Source organism: Monodon monoceros, unplaced genomic scaffold, assembly GCF_005190385.1.
Source record: "Monodon monoceros isolate NGI ecotype Baffin Bay Population unplaced genomic scaffold, NGI_Narwhal_1 Super_Scaffold_12, whole genome shotgun sequence".
In the NCBI taxonomy this organism is placed as follows: Eukaryota; Metazoa; Chordata; class Mammalia; order Artiodactyla; family Monodontidae; genus Monodon; species Monodon monoceros.
Window position 1 is genome coordinate 65,118,026 of NW_021703768.1, and position 17,778 is coordinate 65,135,803.

At 34.9% G+C, this 17,778-nt stretch overlaps 1 protein-coding gene across 10 annotated transcripts in view; it reads right to left on the minus strand.

The window, feature by feature from the left end:
• The window catches only part of SSBP2 (single stranded DNA binding protein 2), a 298,735-nt gene that overhangs the window by 221,870 nt on the left and 59,087 nt on the right, over nucleotides 1-17,778 (minus strand). For 6 of the 10 annotated variants that reach the window (XM_029215894.1, XM_029215889.1, XM_029215893.1 and 3 more), the window contains exon 2: nucleotides 1,186-1,258. In XM_029215894.1, the coding sequence (XP_029071727.1) occupies nucleotides 1,186-1,258 (73 nt within the window). Of the gene's footprint in view, nucleotides 1-1,185; nucleotides 1,259-12,182; nucleotides 12,251-17,778 lie in introns of all 10 variants that reach the window. The other 4 variants (XM_029215891.1, XM_029215885.1, XM_029215890.1 and 1 more) reach the window with 1 other exon arrangement.

The window sequence follows — 17,778 nt, forward strand, 5'->3', positions numbered from 1 at the left end:
ATAGTGAATCTCAAGAAGGCTGTACCTCAGGCAGGGCACTTTGGTCAAGGGGTTGCCCGTCATATCCCTTATCTGGAAGGGGCAAACTAGTGAGATCACTAGAGACAATGTAATTTTGATCAGCACTGTCCCACAGAAACATAAACATATGCCACAAATGAGAGCCACAGATGTAATTTAAAATTTTCTAGTAATTACATTAAAAAAGAAAAAAGAAAAATAATGTTAGTAATTTTATTTTGTCTAATATATCCAAAATATTATCATTTCAATGTGATCAAAAATTTTAAATTATTGATACTTTATATCCTTTTGTTCACACCAAGTGTTCAAAATCCAGTGTGTACCTTCATACTTACAGCACTTCTCAACTGCATTAGTCATATTTCAAGTGCTCAAAAAGTCATATCTGGCCAGCGGCTACCATACTGGACAGCACAGATATAGAGGGGAAACCAGGGGCTTTGGAATTAACCTAAGGTTTGAATTCTAGTTCCATAACTTACTAAGCTATGTGACCATAAGCTAGTAATATAAACTCCCTGAGCCCTGTAGTTCTTATCAGTAAATCAGGAATAATACCATATGCCTTGCAAATTTCTTATAAGAACTATAGATAATATAATATTTATTATAATTATAGATACTATGCCTGGCATATATATAACTCAATAAAATCCTCCTCATCCTCATCATTATATAAATTAGAGAAGGAAAAAGTAACATTGTATGAGAGCTCAAAGTTTAAAATATTGTGATGGAGAAAAACAGAAAGAGAAACAAGAACTTGAAGCAAGATTATCAAAATGTTTTCTCACGGAAGTTTCAGTCGTCAATCCACTATTATCCCCACAAAATAAAAACAAAAACCATATTTTCCAAAATTGTGAATAATGCCAAAATAAGATATTGCTAAAACTAGAGATATGATGGTGTTTAATGGTTCTATTTCTACAGGGAAAAAATGGCTATAAAGTTGAGTAGAAGGTTATTTGCATGGACATGGAATTTTGGGATACTAAAAATGCTTACAAACAATCTACAAAGAGTATATTATGCATTCTGATAACTGAGCATTCATTATATAATACATAATGATATTTTTTTCATATAATTGTTACAGTATATTTTTCATTCACTTACATAGGATATCAAAATACAATGCAGAAAATATACAAAACATACCTCTGATAAAAATGTCTGGGCCGATTTCTGAGCTCCTACATGGAGCAGATATTCATATACGTAGAGTGCTAACCTGTAAAATGAATAAAATATTTATTGAGAAGAGGTATATTTAAAATTCATTCTTTAAATAATGCACACACCTTTTCATTACAGAAATATTTTTCACAATAACAGTGACAGAAAATCAACTCTTCCAACATCTTTTCAAGGAGTTTATACACATATGTTCAGAAAGAACTTTAATTAAAATAGGACGCAAAAGAATAAGACACATAATATCTTCTCTTGGCAAGAAACACCTAAATATGGATTTTTGTCTTGGATCATCTAACTTATCAAGCCCTCAATTCCCTTTGTTATACCTAATATGAATTACTAACTTAAAACCAAACATTAATAATTCCCATAACCTACTTGAAGGTCTAATTATTAGTAAAACAAATGAATTAAGTTATTGGACCTTTACAACAACACTATATCCTTCCAACTTTCTGGTGAATGTTAACATAAACTCCAGCTGTTTACATATCCGTATGCCAAAATGGGTGTTGAATGTCCAATTTTAATATATTTGTTCAGACACTCTCTCCTTATTCTTTAGTTTAGATTGTTAAACCAATAAAATTTTAGTTTAAAAGAAATTCAAATGAACAGCAAATCACAGCATTAAGTAAACTTTAAAGATACCAGATTATATTAAGCATTTGGGTGCTTATAGTTTAAAGGTTAACACGGAAGTAAATATAAATTTATCACTCAAATACAGAATATTAAGTATGCACTATACATTTATACTACTCTCATTATCTTGTGGATTCAGAATTTTAAGCTACACCATGTGGCTCAATTTTAGTTAAGCTGTTAACAAAATATTATTCATAAACCCAAATTAGTCTGAGACAGTATTTTTAATGATATCTTGGACTGATGCCCAGATAGCTCACAACAGTTCAGTTTCTGCTACACTGTATTTACCAATATTGAGCCAGGTTTACAGTAAACAAAACAATGTAACAATAACCACAGTTCTGTAGAGCTACTCCATGTCTCTTGCCAAGTGAATTTATGATTGTTAAAGACTGATGGCATTTGCAAAACTGAATATTTTCCTGAAAACATAACATGTATTTGTCATGAAAAGGGAAAGCCTGTATATAATCACTTGCTCTGTCCATTTAATTCTTTCTCCATTCCCAAACTGCCAAACTCTTAAGATGAGAATTATTCTGTAGTTACTAAGCACCATGAGCAGACATCTGTTAAAGTTACTCATAGATGAAAATATGTTGTTGACAGTGAGTATACGAATATAATTTAGAAACATCTCCCATTCTCTTCAAGTTGAATGCCACTTCCTGGATCAGTGCTTCTCAGCTCTTTCTCTACTCTAACACACGTAGTATGTCACATCCCTGTGTGATGCTCCCTGAGGAAGGTTCATACCCCAAAGTATGTCATATGGGATACTGGAATTGAAATGTTCCTGTAGTTTCAAACAAACAAACCCAACTGGTGATTCTTATCACACATTCTTCAAACACACATATCCCACATACTCTTGTCTCTCACTAACTACTTCCAAACCCATCACATGATTCCCGACCATGATGGCAGATTTCACCTTGAAAAAAAAAAAAAAAATTTGTGAATTTCTCCTGGAGAGACTGAAGCCTCAAAATTGCCTGCCAGTGGCAGTGTGGCCCTACTGCGTACGGCCCTAGAGCCTCGGGTTATTCCTTGTGGATTGTAAAATCTTGGACCTAGAGCCAAACCAGTGGTGCAGTCTGGACAAGAAAGCCAGGCCTAAGTCAAAGGCTCAGCAGTAAGGATGTTCCACCAAGCCTGGAGAAGTTGGAAGTGAGAGGCACTGAGTGAAGCAGAGGCACCGTGGTGGGTCTGGGGTAGGGGTGGGGGGGTGCAATAACAGAACAGACCCCAGAACAGTCAAGGCCAGAGCACAACTGTTGCTGTGTCCTTGCAATAAACACCATTCCTTAAAGTTAAGCAAGCCACTTCCTTGTAATCTCTTCTTTGTAATATTAAAGGAGATAATATATTTCTTCTATGTTTTCCCCCAATTAATTAGGTAGCAAAAAGTATATCTCTTTACAAGTAGAATTTAAAGCAACAATCTCCTCTCTCTCAATGGGTTCAGGACAGTGATTCTCAAAGACATATTGGCGGAGGCACAAAATCAATGGGGGGAAGGGGTTTCAAACCGCAGACCTAAAGATTCTGAAGCATCTTCCTAGGGGTGTGCTTGTCCTCCTACCCTTAGAATCTGAGCTGTAGCAGGATATCGTATTGTTATCAACAGGATGATAAAATGGGACAGGGCTGAGATTATCTATCTATAACACCGCCTCATATATCCATGTTCTGTAACTCCCTTGAACAAAATGAACGCTTCCCAGGCAGTCAGGACCTACTCCAGAGAGAGTGGCAGGGAGCATCATATCGGTGAACAGTTAATCAACTCTACTGTCTTGATGACTCCAGAATACATCACTAGCAAATCTCCAACATTTTAACTACTACCTCTGTGCATAGGATTTTCCACACCTATGTCTTTAGCCCTATCCTCTCTACCAAGCTCCAAACCTGCTTCTCCAATTTACTGTTTGAAATTTCTAGCAAGATAGCTCTCTCTTAACTTGACCATATCCAGAGTTAAATTCACCTTCTCCCTCTATTTACAGTACCTGTGCTCACTTTCAATGAAACATAATTTCTGAGTCTCAGTTTCCTCATTTGTAAAATGGGAAGGATACTTTCCTTGTAGTATTGTTGAAAGGATCAGAGAGCACAGTAAATAGTAACAATAACTGCAACAGTTTCAGCGAATTCTGTTACACATTATATTACCAAGTCACATACTGGATTCCAACACCACAGCCTCTTTCACATTTGCCATTCCTTTCTAACCTCCCTCCTGCTCCTGAAGAACCAGTAGGAGCCACAGCAATAGGAGTATTTGTTCAACCTTCAGATACAGATACTGTGTACTTCCCATTAGCTGCCTACAATAGAGGCATTAGGGCCACCAGAAATAAGAGCCTCCAGAAGGTTCTGGGGGAAGAGCCCTGCAATTAATTATCTGTGTATGAATACAAATGATTCCAGGGGAGTGAGGACTGACACTTGTCCATCCGTGCAGATGAATCATAGCATGGTCCCTTACCTAGTGACAGATCATCATCAAACATTTTATTCGGATTCAATTTCTACTGGACAGTGAAAATTTTAAAATAAATACTGAATATACAAATATTTAAAATGTGTACACTCTCATATTATCATTTTCCTTTTTAGGATCTTTAAGAAATTTAACTACTTTTGATAAAGTACAGAGTGCCTATTTAATCTAGTGGCTTATAATGTGATCCAATTACACAGAAAAAAATTAATAATCATGCAGTAAGAGTTTGCAGAAAGTAGACACAACTTTTTTTTAAACATTGATTAATGAAAAAGCATATCAGTGATTCATGGATCATATATGCCTTTAAATTATCTTCATTTCATTCTAAATTTCAAATAGATACCAACGAATGAGTTAACAAAATCATGACCAGGAATTCTAGAGAGGAATGCAAAGCCAGAATGCAAAATGTATCTGAAACAGCTCAAGACCTTCTGTACTCCCTGGTTACTGCAGGCTCTTAAGCTTTAAAAGTAAGAGCAAAGGTAGAGGTTAAAATGGGAAGAGAACTGAGAATAGCCAAAGTCTGAGCCCACCTGCCACTGCCCTCAACACAGTAATTACATATCACCTACACATGTGATGCACACTCAACTCACTGTCCCTCAGTTACACACATATACACTCATGGGTGCCATCGAAGGCAGAACAGAAAAGTCAACCACCACTGATAAAACTTCACAATTCAAATTCTATCAGTCTCCAATTCTGATAGGATCAAATCTATCGATATTTCAACTAGACTTCATGGATTCAAAATCTCTAATAAATTTGGATGTTGACCAGTCTACAGTTTAACTTTTTAACCTATTTACAAAAGGAAAGGGGGAAATCCCACGCACTTTATTTTGCACATGATTCTAACAAAAGTGGATTTTTTTTGTTAATTATAAAATATATAATTAGAAGGGAATTAAAGATATATAAAAATGAAAAGAACACAGAAAGATGTTAAACCTCTGACTACCCCCCACCGAAAAACCCCAAATAAAATTAAAAAGCAATAATGAACTGAGAAAATAGGATACACGATCAATAGGACAACAAAAGGCTAATATGCTTGATATACAAACAGCTCATATAATATGTCCTGCCAGAATAAGAAGACCTTAATTTTTAAATAATGAGCAAGGATGGACATTAAAGGTCAAATAAGAAGAATGGCTACCTATGGCCAGTAAATAATCCTAAGGAAAAATATTCAACCTCCCAGCCATAAACAATATTTTTAAATTTCACCAAAAAATGTACCAAAGACTCTAAAAACATTAAAGCATTCGGTGCCTAAAGGATAATATATGGACGTGTAAATGGTACAGCTTTTCAAGAAAATAACATGGTGAGGTGAAAAGGTAAGTGAATGAGTAAAAAACACAAGTGTAGAATAGCTTGTACAGTACGCTCCCATATACATGACACATATATTCTTCCAGAGGTAATTCATATACATACAGGCACAGCAGCAACAAGCGTCACTCCCCAGGCTTCCCCCTCTGGTGGAAACATATGTATCCAAACAGTATCTTTTATTGAAGGGGTTTTTTTCCTAGGGAGTGGGAGCCTAGGATAAGAGGCAGACTTTTTCTTTTTTTTTTTTTTTTAAGAGGCAGACTTTTTTACTGCATAAACTTTCTTCTGTTTGATTATTTCCCCATACTTCTTCTATTACCTATTTTAAAAGAAATAAACAAGTAAATAGGAAAAAATAATAAAACTTTATGACCTTTGACCCAGTAATTTCTATTCTAAAATACTATTTTAAAGAATTAATCAGAAATCCAAACAATTTATAATGAAGCTCGTGGCAAAATTATAGCAGTGAAAAACTGGCAACCTAAATATCTGATAAAAGGGGAATAGTTTACATGCAGGTGATGGGAAAATATATTTTTGAAGATGTTTAATGAAGAAATGTTCATAGTTCATTGTTAAAAGTGTGAGCATATATACACAGAAATATACATACTGCATTGAGCAAAAGAGTAGAAGGAAATATGAGTTATAGCTACTGGCAGAAATATTAATAACAGTAAGAAGCAAAAGATGAAGTCCAACTAGTATGGATGTAGCAGAAAAACTAAATAAAGCATAAAACCAGTATGGTCTAATCAGAGTAAGAGCTAACATCCCCATGCCTCCTTCAGAAGGCCTGAGGACAACTCTTGTTAAAGCACTGTCCTCTAATTAACAATCATAATGGTAGCTTTGTGTCTCCAGTAAAAGATTAAATTTTGTGCCACTCATACTATACAAAAATCTAAGATATCTGGCTAGATAAAAATATTAAACACTTTTTCCCAGTTTGTTGTCTGACTTAATTTTGGTTAGGTTTTTTGGGGATGGGGGAGAACAGGGAAGGGGGGACACATTCAGATACTTTTGATTAAACTTTAAAGATAGAAATAACTAATATGAAAGTAAAAATGCTAACTAAACCTTATAGATAAATGGGCAGAAGCAATAACAAACATCACAGATAATTTTAAAATGTGGAAAACATTAAACGTCATTGGGAATCAAACAAATATACATTAAAGCAACAATGGGATTTAAATTCTCACTTAAATACATAATATGTAAGAAAATGTATATTCAAATACTGCTGATGGCAATAAACTAGTATAGCTCTTTTCAAAACCAATTTGGCAATAAGTATACGTCAAAAGCTTGCTAAGAAAAGTTCACACACTTTGACCCAATAATTCCATTACTGGGAGTCTAGCCTAAAGAAATCATCTTAAATGGAGAAAAGCTTAATGCACAAAAATTTGTAACCAAAGAACATGTAGAACAATCAAAATATAAATAAAAAGAAAAATGGCTGGATTTATAGTAAAATATTTTGCATTAATTTCATGTTTGAAAATATAACTCAGAATTTAGATATATTCATTCAACAAGCACCTAAGAGACTTCCCTCTGCTTAATTCTTGAACTTTAAAATGTGAGAAAATGTCATAACTGTACCACCAAATAAAATTATTTCAAATTTACCTTGTGAAAATTACAAAATCTAACAAAGAAACAAATTTTTACCATTCACGTGAACAACATCTGTTACATGCTTGCCAAGAGGTATCATCTAACAGTACTAAGACAGTTAAGTATTTAACAGCACATCTACAACACATAATGTCATTTGGAGTCTAATTGCAGCAAATTCTCAGCTACACTTGTAAATAAGGACTTCACAGTCTGGAAAAGGGGTAAAGAATTTACTTCACTCTATAATCTAGCTATCTAATTTGAGATTAAATCTCTTGCTCTGAAGGAAATGGTAGAAAATAGGGAACTATGGATAACATATAAAAAAGGTTTTAAAGACAGTATTGTTAATTTGCAAAAAAGTTCTCCAAGCTACACATAAATAAAAGGTGAATACTACCTATAGTTCAGAGCTAATTCCTAACTCTCTCTCTCTACATACACATATATGTACATATGTCAATATCTATACATGTGTGTATAATACATCTATATAAAACAAATCATTATTTCACAAAAGTCAGTCAATAAAAATGACCTAATGTGTTTAATCTGAATTTATAGAACAGTTAAAATGGATATGACTGTTTAAATCATAGAAAGAATTTTTTAAATCTTGTGAACAGGATTCATCAAAAGTTTTCTTTATATTATACATGCTAGTTATAATAACACAATTTAATGTTCATAAAAATTTTCAGGAATGTGTGCCACTTGTGGATAACATTTAATCATGCCTCACAATATATTCCTATGAGGCAGAGTTATGAACTATGTATAAACATCATTAGGTAAGTACTCATACAATGAAAAGTCCAACTACCAATAAACAGCTATGTCTGTCAGCCTGGCCATGATATCCTATATCTACTTTTCACACATTTACCTATTAAATAACCTGTCTTTGGCATGCCATTCTTTTAATATTCCAAAAAGATACCGTGTTGAAACTGAAAAGCAAGAGAAAGTAGCCATTTAATATGAGAAAACATACATCCATCCCAAACTTCGGTGATGAAAACTGATTTCGCCATCTTCTTACATTTAGCAAGGAAAAAGGAAAAAAAAAAAAGATTCAAACATAAAGCCTTCAAATTAACAAATCCCCACCTGTAGTTTTAAAATTCTTTTGGTTGATTCACTATATGTGCAAAGGTAGAGGGAAGACACAGTAGGAGAATTAACTTCAAAAAACAGCTGTTCCTAATTTCTATTGAAATTAAACTACTATAACACATTTTGTCTTGTTTATCTCTGTATCTCCAGCACCTAAACTAGCGAGTACCCAATAAATATTTTTTAATGAAGGAATGACTCTCTTAAGCCAGGCATAAGGCACTTACAGAATCCTTTGGTTTCCTCTAGTCAAGGCATTCAAAGGGGAAGCGTAAGGAATCTCCTTAGGTACCTACTTTAGCATTGACCTCCTCGTAGTATCCTTAAGCTTCAGCCTCTCAATAAAATACTATCGTTTAACAGCATGAATGTTACTAAAACAATTCCTTCACACTGATTCCTATCTCTATATACAAAGGGTAATTTTTTAAAGAAATAAATTAATCCATTTAGTTGTGGGTGGTAGGTATGTTTTGTTATTTTTAATAAAACAAATCCTCAAAAGACAATAACCTCTCTCTCGCCTATATCCTTAAAGGAAATAAATCAAGGTTAGGAAATAAACAATAAAAAGATTGTAGAGGGCTAGAAGAGGGCTATTTTATAAAGAATGGTCTAGCTGTTACATTTAGCACTGGTGAGTAGTATGTGCTGCAAAATGCTACATCCAAACTCCACTCCCCATCTTTTGTCCTTAAATCCCAACGTCATTAACTCGAGAAGCCGCAGACATAGAGAATTTAGAACAGATTAAGTTCTCCTAACGCACAGTAAAAAGTCATGTGGGATCTAGATTCCTACCCACCGCTATATTTAAAATGGATAACCAACAAGGACCTACTGTATAGCACAGGAAACTGTGCTCAATATTATGTAACAACCTAATCAGGAAAAGAAATTGAAAAAGAATAGACACATGTATATGAATAGCTGAGTCACTCTGTTGTACACCTAAAACTAACACAACATTGTTAATCTACTATATTCCAATATAAAATAAAAAGTTTTAAAAAAGTCATGTTGGATTTAGAAAAAAGAACTTTCTTATTCCTGATCCATTGTATAATTCCACTGTTGACTAATGACACGTATCAGTATCCATATGTGTCTCCTAAGTGATAAAATGCCAAGAGTTAGCTGGATCACAGCTAGCTAACAAGTAGCAAGGAGCATTTGGCAGCCACCGAGAGACTGCTCATGGGATTGTAAGTAGTTTAGCAATGAAACTAGATCAGCCTGATCAAATTTTCAACAGAGCTTACAACCTGGTGCTAAGGAGGTGTGAAAAATTAGAAATCTGTTTCTAACATTGTCTTTTTAAAGTTCTTCATCATTAACAGTGAAGCTAAAAAACAGATTTAGCATGTCAAAAACTGTGTCTATGCAACCACCCAATAATATTAATATCCAGCCTTTGCTTCAAATTCACTTAGTCTATTTTTTATACTCTCAATGTCAGTTTTAGAGAATAGATACCTGATATACATAAAGATATTGAAGATACTAAACAGAATTAAATGTTCTGGTGCAGAGATAATTGCATCAGTTAAGACTGACAGGGAAAGGAGTGAAAGATTTAACAATTATTAAATGGATAGCTGGGCATAAAAAATATTACATTGCCGATGTGTCATTGATGTCATAAGTGACAGACAAGTAATGCTTGGGAGTATGGATTTGGAAATAAATGATTTGATGTGCTTAGAAATAAAAACACTTGCCTTGTGCAGACAGGCAAATTCATGATTAAAATGACTATCAATAGAGAAAATTAAAAGGCTAAGATATAAAAATAAGAATTAATTTAAAACTAATCAAGAGTTTATAGAAATACGGTTATTTGTAAAATTTAGTAAAACTTTCCATCCATTTTTAAAAATAATTGTTCTTGCTATAATCTCCCATTTGATCTTTTTTCATAAATTTATTTATTTATATGTATTTAATTTTGGCTGCGTTGGGTCTTCATTGCTGCACGCGGGCTTTCTCTAGTTGCGGTGAGCGGGGGCTACTCCTCGTTGTGGTGCACGGGCTTCTCACTGCGGTGGCTTCTCTTGTTGCAGAGCACGGGCTCTAGGCACGCGGACTTAGTAGTTGTGGCGCACAGACTTAGTTGCTCCAGGGCATGTGGGATCTTCCCAGACCAGGGGTCGAACCCGTGTCCCCTGCATTGGCAGGCGTATTCTTAGCCACTGCACCACCAGGGAAGTACTCCATCCACTCTTAGAGCTAAGCTATATACATTGGAAATACAGTACTGGGTATACTTGATAATAGCACTTAGTCCATTTCAATTCAGCTTGAAGATTATACATTATAGCCACGCTCCCACCTGCCCATGGAATCTTGATATATATTGTCTGATATACATAGTTCTGTTTGTGTCATCCTTATAGAGAGTAGATTTTCTTTTATATCCACCCAGAATACTAGTAGCTTCCTAACACTTGCTGACTAACCTTGGGAGTCACCTCATACTCAATTTCAATGTATTAACATCAAAATTAACACCAGACACCAGACTTCCACTTATGCCATGGAGGAGTAAGTGGGACTGAACTTGCCCTCTTGCTGCAGACAACTAGAAAACTGGATATATGAAACAACTGGTTTTAGATACTGGACAACAGGCAGTGCAGGCCTGTAAAACTTGAGAAAAGAGGAACATACAAGATTTGAGTCCTATCATAACCCTAGTTTTCTGCCTGAAGGCACATTCCAGAACAAAGTACAAGGAGGGAACAAATCCAAATACAGCACAGTGGTCTCAAGTTGAAGAGATCAAGGGATTAAACTGGGGAGGACTGAGGCAGCTGGAATTTGTGGGCAGAGTATCAGACAGGAGGGGGCTACACAGCAAAACAACTCCAACAATCTGCATAGGAATCCCTTTGCCCATGTATAGGGTGGAACCCCACCAAGCCAGGCAAAGAACTGTTGCTCACAGAGGGCTGGGAAACCACTAACTACTCACAGGACAAACTTCAAGAACACTACTCACAATGAACACCAACAGCATTCGGTAGAGACCCACGGGCCACACTTTGGAGGTAGGACTAAACTAGTCCTAAAGTAAAAGTAGACTTACCCTAACCATAGTGTGTAATTTTAACAACCCAAATAAGCTTTTAACAACATGCAGTGTAGCCAGATTTGTCTAGAAAGTAGCTTTAAGTAAAGATAGATATTATTATTTAAAAAGTGATACCAAGTATCAAGTCAGAGATACCAAAATAACTTTCAGGTTGGTGAATGACATGGCCACTGGGGGCAAGGGGAATATGGGAAATCTCTGTACCTTCTGCTCAATTTTGCTATGAACCTAAAACTGCTCTTTTTAAAATAAGTATTTTTCAAAGAATTTACAATGGGTAATGGGGCTTCTTACTTCCCTCTCTCTACTGTTCTGTGTTTTGCAAATTCCAATAATCAAGAAAAAATTATTTTAAAACTTAGTCATCAGTTCATATCTCCTTCCCCAAGCTAATTTTAAATTATTATCTATGTGTAACATTTTCCTCAAGTACAAATGAACAGTAACAGTTTACTCTAATAATAAGTTAATAACAAAGAAAATATCTTCTTTATAAATAATATAAATTACATATCCCAACAAATTAAGATGAGTGGAAAACATTTAAAAGCAGTCTAATGTTTTTCCTCTTGCTACTAAGCACTGAAAATAACTTACTCAGAATTTCTTCCAGGCTTTACGATTTTTTTTTCTTTTTTCACCTCATGCAGAAGTTTATTGTAGAACTGAAAATAAATTGCATCATTTAAAATCTCTCTCTTCTACTTATTTACAAAACAGAAACAGACTCACAGACTGTGAAAGCAAACTTATAGTTACCAAAAGGGGAAACGTGGTGGGGAGGAATAAATTAGGAGTTTGGTATTAACATATACACACTACTATATACAAAATAGATAATCAGCAAGGACCTACTGTATAGCACAGGGAACTCTGCTCAGTACTCTGTAATAGCCTATATGGGAAAAGAATGTGAAAAAGAATGGATATATTCATATGTTTAACTGAATCACTTTGCTGTATACCTGAAACTAACACAACGTTGTAAATCAACTACACTCCAATGTAAAATAAAATATAAATTAAAAAAAAACTCTCTCTCCTTATTTCTGTCTTTTAGAGTGCACATAGCAGAAGCTATATGTATAGGCAGCACCTCCTCATCATAAATCATCATTTCTCTGCCCAGCAGGTCACATGACAGGTGGCTGCAACCCACGCCACAGAGCCAAGTCTAAGATCAGCAGTTCAGGATCTACCTTCCTTTCTGAGGCTCTTCAAACTTGGGATCACAGACGTGAACACTTCATTCTGACTGGGTTTTAGTAACCTGTATCCCCCACAAGTTTAGGGAACTGTAAATCCTCCAATATCCTTCTATTCCCTGCTTCATGAATATTAATAGTCTCCTCACTAAAAGTCTGAGGCTCCCTGATGTGGACTGAAGTCACTATAGCTTACTTCTCCACCCTCAGGTTTCCATGTGATGGGGACTTCTAAGGAGTCCATGAACAGAAATGAGAAGAACTCGATCTGACATTCTTATTTTTCTTAATTCTTCCTGTTAATTCTCTTTTCTAATCTTTGCACATGCTATTTTGACATTTAGATCTATTCTGCTTTATATCTGCTTTCCTTTAGCACTCACTTTACATTCCCTACTACTTCTTGCACCTTCTTTTTAAATGTTTCACCTTGTTCTAACTTCCTTAACCCCAGCCAAATCTGTATGATCATCTACCTATAACATATTTGGTGATGTCTTTAGTTGGACCTACTTCATTACTGCCGTGTTTAAAGTATCCACATTAATATGCACCATTCATTGAGGCTAGTGCTTGTAATTCATTTTCCACTTTCCCTAGAGGAATTCTGGGAGAGTTTTTCTCAAAACAAATTGCAGCAATGTCTCTGATCTGTACTCCTTAGGGCACATAAGGAACAGGGAAGAAATGCTTCAGAAGAATACACCCATAGACACAGGTCCCGGAACTCTTAATATCACAGAATGAAATGGGCAGGTGTTTGAAGGAAAAACCCAACTCAGGAAAGACACAGGATAATTCTCTCTGATTTTCAGAGGGTATAAATGTATATTTTTAATCCCTATTTGAAGCTATTTTTTAAAAGCTCCATATAAAATAATCAGAACCACAGGGATTTTGTCTAGGGCTTAATCCATTTCCTAGCATTAGTTCGAAATATTTAGATATTTACAGCATTTGCTCTTTTAGGCCATTTATTTATCTCTTTATTAGACAACTCTTAAGCATCTAGTTTGTGTAAAGTATTGAGAACCAATGAAACATCATTAATTTAGGACCCACTAAGACAGAATTTGTGGCAATATGGTCAAAGAATACATCTTTACACTAACAAAGAGTTTAACAAATTAGCAGCATAAAGATAATTCTAAATATCTAATGTTAGAAAGAAAAACTACTTTCAAACATCCTGAGAAACTTTACAAAGAAACACTTAATGCTCATCAACATCAACAGTTAGTAAGCTCCTACCATTGTTCTAGGTCTTAGACCAAAAAAAAAAAAAAGAAGACACAAATTTTGCCCTCAAGTAATTTTCAGACTTGTTAATCGGAAGAAAAATGTAATTAAAAATAAGATCAGTAACACAAAGTGGCATATGATTGGTGTACAGGCAACAAAATATCAAGAATTCAGAACAGGAAAAGACCACTGTAAGAGATCTTGACAAAAGGGCTTTAACTGACAAAGGAAATTGTACTTAAGCTAGGTATTAAGGGAAATGGGATAAGCAGGAAGAAAAGAGGACATTTAAGGAAAGGATAATAGCATGAAATAATTATCTAAATTATATACAACACTGTGGCCAAAATAAAATTCTCTATGTACCTGAAAGTAATAAAATGTTTCACAAAATATTCCATTATTGAGACAGACTTCTAGTATCACTATGCAATAGAAAGATTTTACTCTATTATACAGAACATGACAGAGTAATAATAGGAACTTATATTTATACTGTTTTATAGCTTATAAAGTGCATTTACATATGAAAGGAAACATTTAATTATTTAGTAGCAGTTTATAGCAATGTTATTTTATTAAGAATTTCTCCATATAGTTCTCTTTAATTTTTTCAGATTTTTAAAAAATAAGCCTGTTTCTGTACATTTGTAATTGAGAAAAATGTTCATCTAGAAGGCATTCCTTATGGCATTTCCTAATTAAAATTTAGGTTACCATGTAAAGCTTTAGAATACAGAAATTTATTTTGTACCCCAAAACATAAGTAAAAACCCACATTTTTTTAATATCAGAAAGTGGGATCTATATATCTATAAATTTAGATAAAGTTATTCTGATTCTTCAGTTATATTTGTATATAAAAATAAATGTTTAAAGTGTATCTCTAGATAAGAAGCTAAAATAATCAATAGATAAAAGAGAAAAACAGACAAGGCAAGAAAACAGGATTAAATACAACATGAACCTCTACTAAATTAATCTCCAGATACTCAATTTCCAGTCAATTGCACTCAGAAGCATTTGGCATCTATGCGTACCTAAATCAATGAAGAGTGACCTAAGAGATCTTGACTTCCCTAAGCCCCGATACAAATAATCAAACTCCTTGATTTTAGACAAACCATCACAGCATAATTATCAAATTTGAACATAAAAGTAAGGAGATAACTAATATATTTAGATTCCTGAATCAGTATCCCAAAAGAACAGGCACTCTGAAACACTGCACTAAATCTAATAAGATTAACTTGACAAAAATAAATGTACTGTGCTTGAATCAAAAATCTTGTATAGGATAGACAAATATAACAATAGCCCATATAAAAAGACAGGTTTTAGCTGACTGCAAGTTTAATATGAATTAATAGTATATTAGACCACCCTGCCAAGAGCTAATTTTACCTTAAATGCATTAACATAGAACTAAAAAAGGAGAGATAATAAGTCCTATAAAGATGAGGGGGGAAAAAAAAGACAAGTTGTGAGCAATGGTTGGAAGTATCAGTGATGCATAACCTGCAGAAAGTAAAGGCTCAAACACTTAATAGGTTGTCAGCTATTACAGGGATTGGTCTTATTTTACATGGCTAAAGAGGGTGGAACTAAAACCAATGGGTTAAAGTGCTAAGAAGGCAAATTGTAACTCAACACCTCAAAGACCCTTTTTGTAACCATTAGAACTATCCAAAAATCGTATAGGCTGAGAAAAGAACCATTTTGGGGTTGGGAAATGTGAGTGTCCAATCTCTGAAAGAGTAAAGGAACAGTACAGGTTGAAACTGGGGATACGGCAGGGGCTTTATTCATTGAACAGAAGTTTGGATCAGATGAACTTTAAAATACCTCTCAGATACAAGATTACATAATCCTATTATTACTAAAATATGGCCCAGAGCAACTGAGTGACTTCCAGATCAACAGAACTATTTGGTAAAAGAGTTGAGATTAGGATATATGACTCAAAGCTTAGTCTGCTGTATCTCGAAAAATACTGCAAAACAACATGATTCAGTATCTTCCATGAAGAAATTATATTCCCAGGAAATATCACTCTGTGACCAAGTGAAAGATGGAGAAGTGGCAAGCTTACCTGTCAAAGTCAACATAAGGCAACTGTTAGTACAACCACAACTCCCACCACCCTGCTCCTCAACTCAAACATTAAGAAGATAAACTGTTTCTCCATGATATAAGTCTGTGTGGTTCCTATAGATCACGTGGACCAAGGTTCCAAGGTTTCCAAACCAAAAATGGAAGATAAAAGCATGCTATCTATACCTATGGGAAAAACCTGACCATACCAGTGAAAGATTAGTCAACTGACTCCATACAAGGTGGTTTGATGGGTAAAAAGCAGAGTTCCAATCAGTAAATGGAAAGAGGCATATCACAATAAAACTCTATCTAAAAGAATAAGCAATTTCTAAACACATTTACTCTTTCCACATTCTCCCTGATGTTAGCAGAGAATTGCTACATCCTATATTAGTTTAAGCTTTTTAACCTAATCTACCCTATAATTAGAAACCATATTTTTTATTCCAAAACAGTTGAGGGGGATAAATTACACTAATATTGACAATTACAAAGCCAGTTAAAAAGAAAATGTGTTATAATAGGTTCATGGTACTAAATCAGATTACTATGCCATTTCAGTGTTTCCTTGGCATGCCAAAATATAATTTATAGAACGTAAGTAAAATATTATAGCAAAGGTCTACCTTCCTTAATTGACTTCCCTAAACATCTGCAAAATTAAATGTGTTTAAAGGCAGAATAGTTTGCAGATCAGCACTGTCAGGTGCACAATCTATTCCTCTATTTTTAACAGTTTCCTTATGATGAACCACAGTAATGGCCAGGAGAAATACCATGGAAGCTCCAAAACAGCAGATTAACTGAATTTACAGAGCTTTAATAAGCTCCTATTCTCCCCCCTCAATTACACACACACACACACACACACACACACACACACACACACAATTTTAATCTCTTCTACAGTAGAGACTCTTAGTTGCCTGGAAGGTCTTTCCTCTGAGTAGTGAGAAACAAAATTATTAGCTGGACATATTCCTCCTCAGCTAAAAGATAATGTTCCCCTATTTCCCTTGAAGCTGGGTGTGTTCACTTGCCTGAAGTTTGGCCAAGGAGATAGAGATTTAAGTTGGAAGACTTACACTAAGGGGTATTGTTCCACATTCCCTTATCCCGCATTCAGCCTATAAGGTTGGTGTGATACTTCAGCCTCCATCTTGGACCATGAGAATGAGACCACTCTGGAATGCCAGATGCAATGAACTGAATGTTTGCGTCCCCCCAAAATTGATTTGTTAAAACCCTAATCCCAATGTGATGGTATTTAGAGGCGGGGCCTTTGGGAGGTAATTAGGTCATGAGGGTAGAGTCTTCATAATGGTATTAGTGCCCTGACAGGAAGAGACCAGAGAGCTAGCTAGCTTTCTTTCCACCATGTAAGGACACAACAAGAAGTCAGCAGTCTACAACCTGGAAGAGCATCCTCCCTAGAAACACACCGTGCTGGCACTCTGATCTTGGACTTCCATCCTCCAGAACTGTGAAAAATAAATTTCTGTTCTTCATAAGCCACTCTGAATGTGGTACTTTATTATAGCAGCCCAAGCTGACTAATACACTAGAATAAAAAGGTAGAAGGGGTATAGGTTCCTGACAACTTCATGGAACTGCCATTTCAGCCCTGGATTCTCAATCTTCAGATTTAT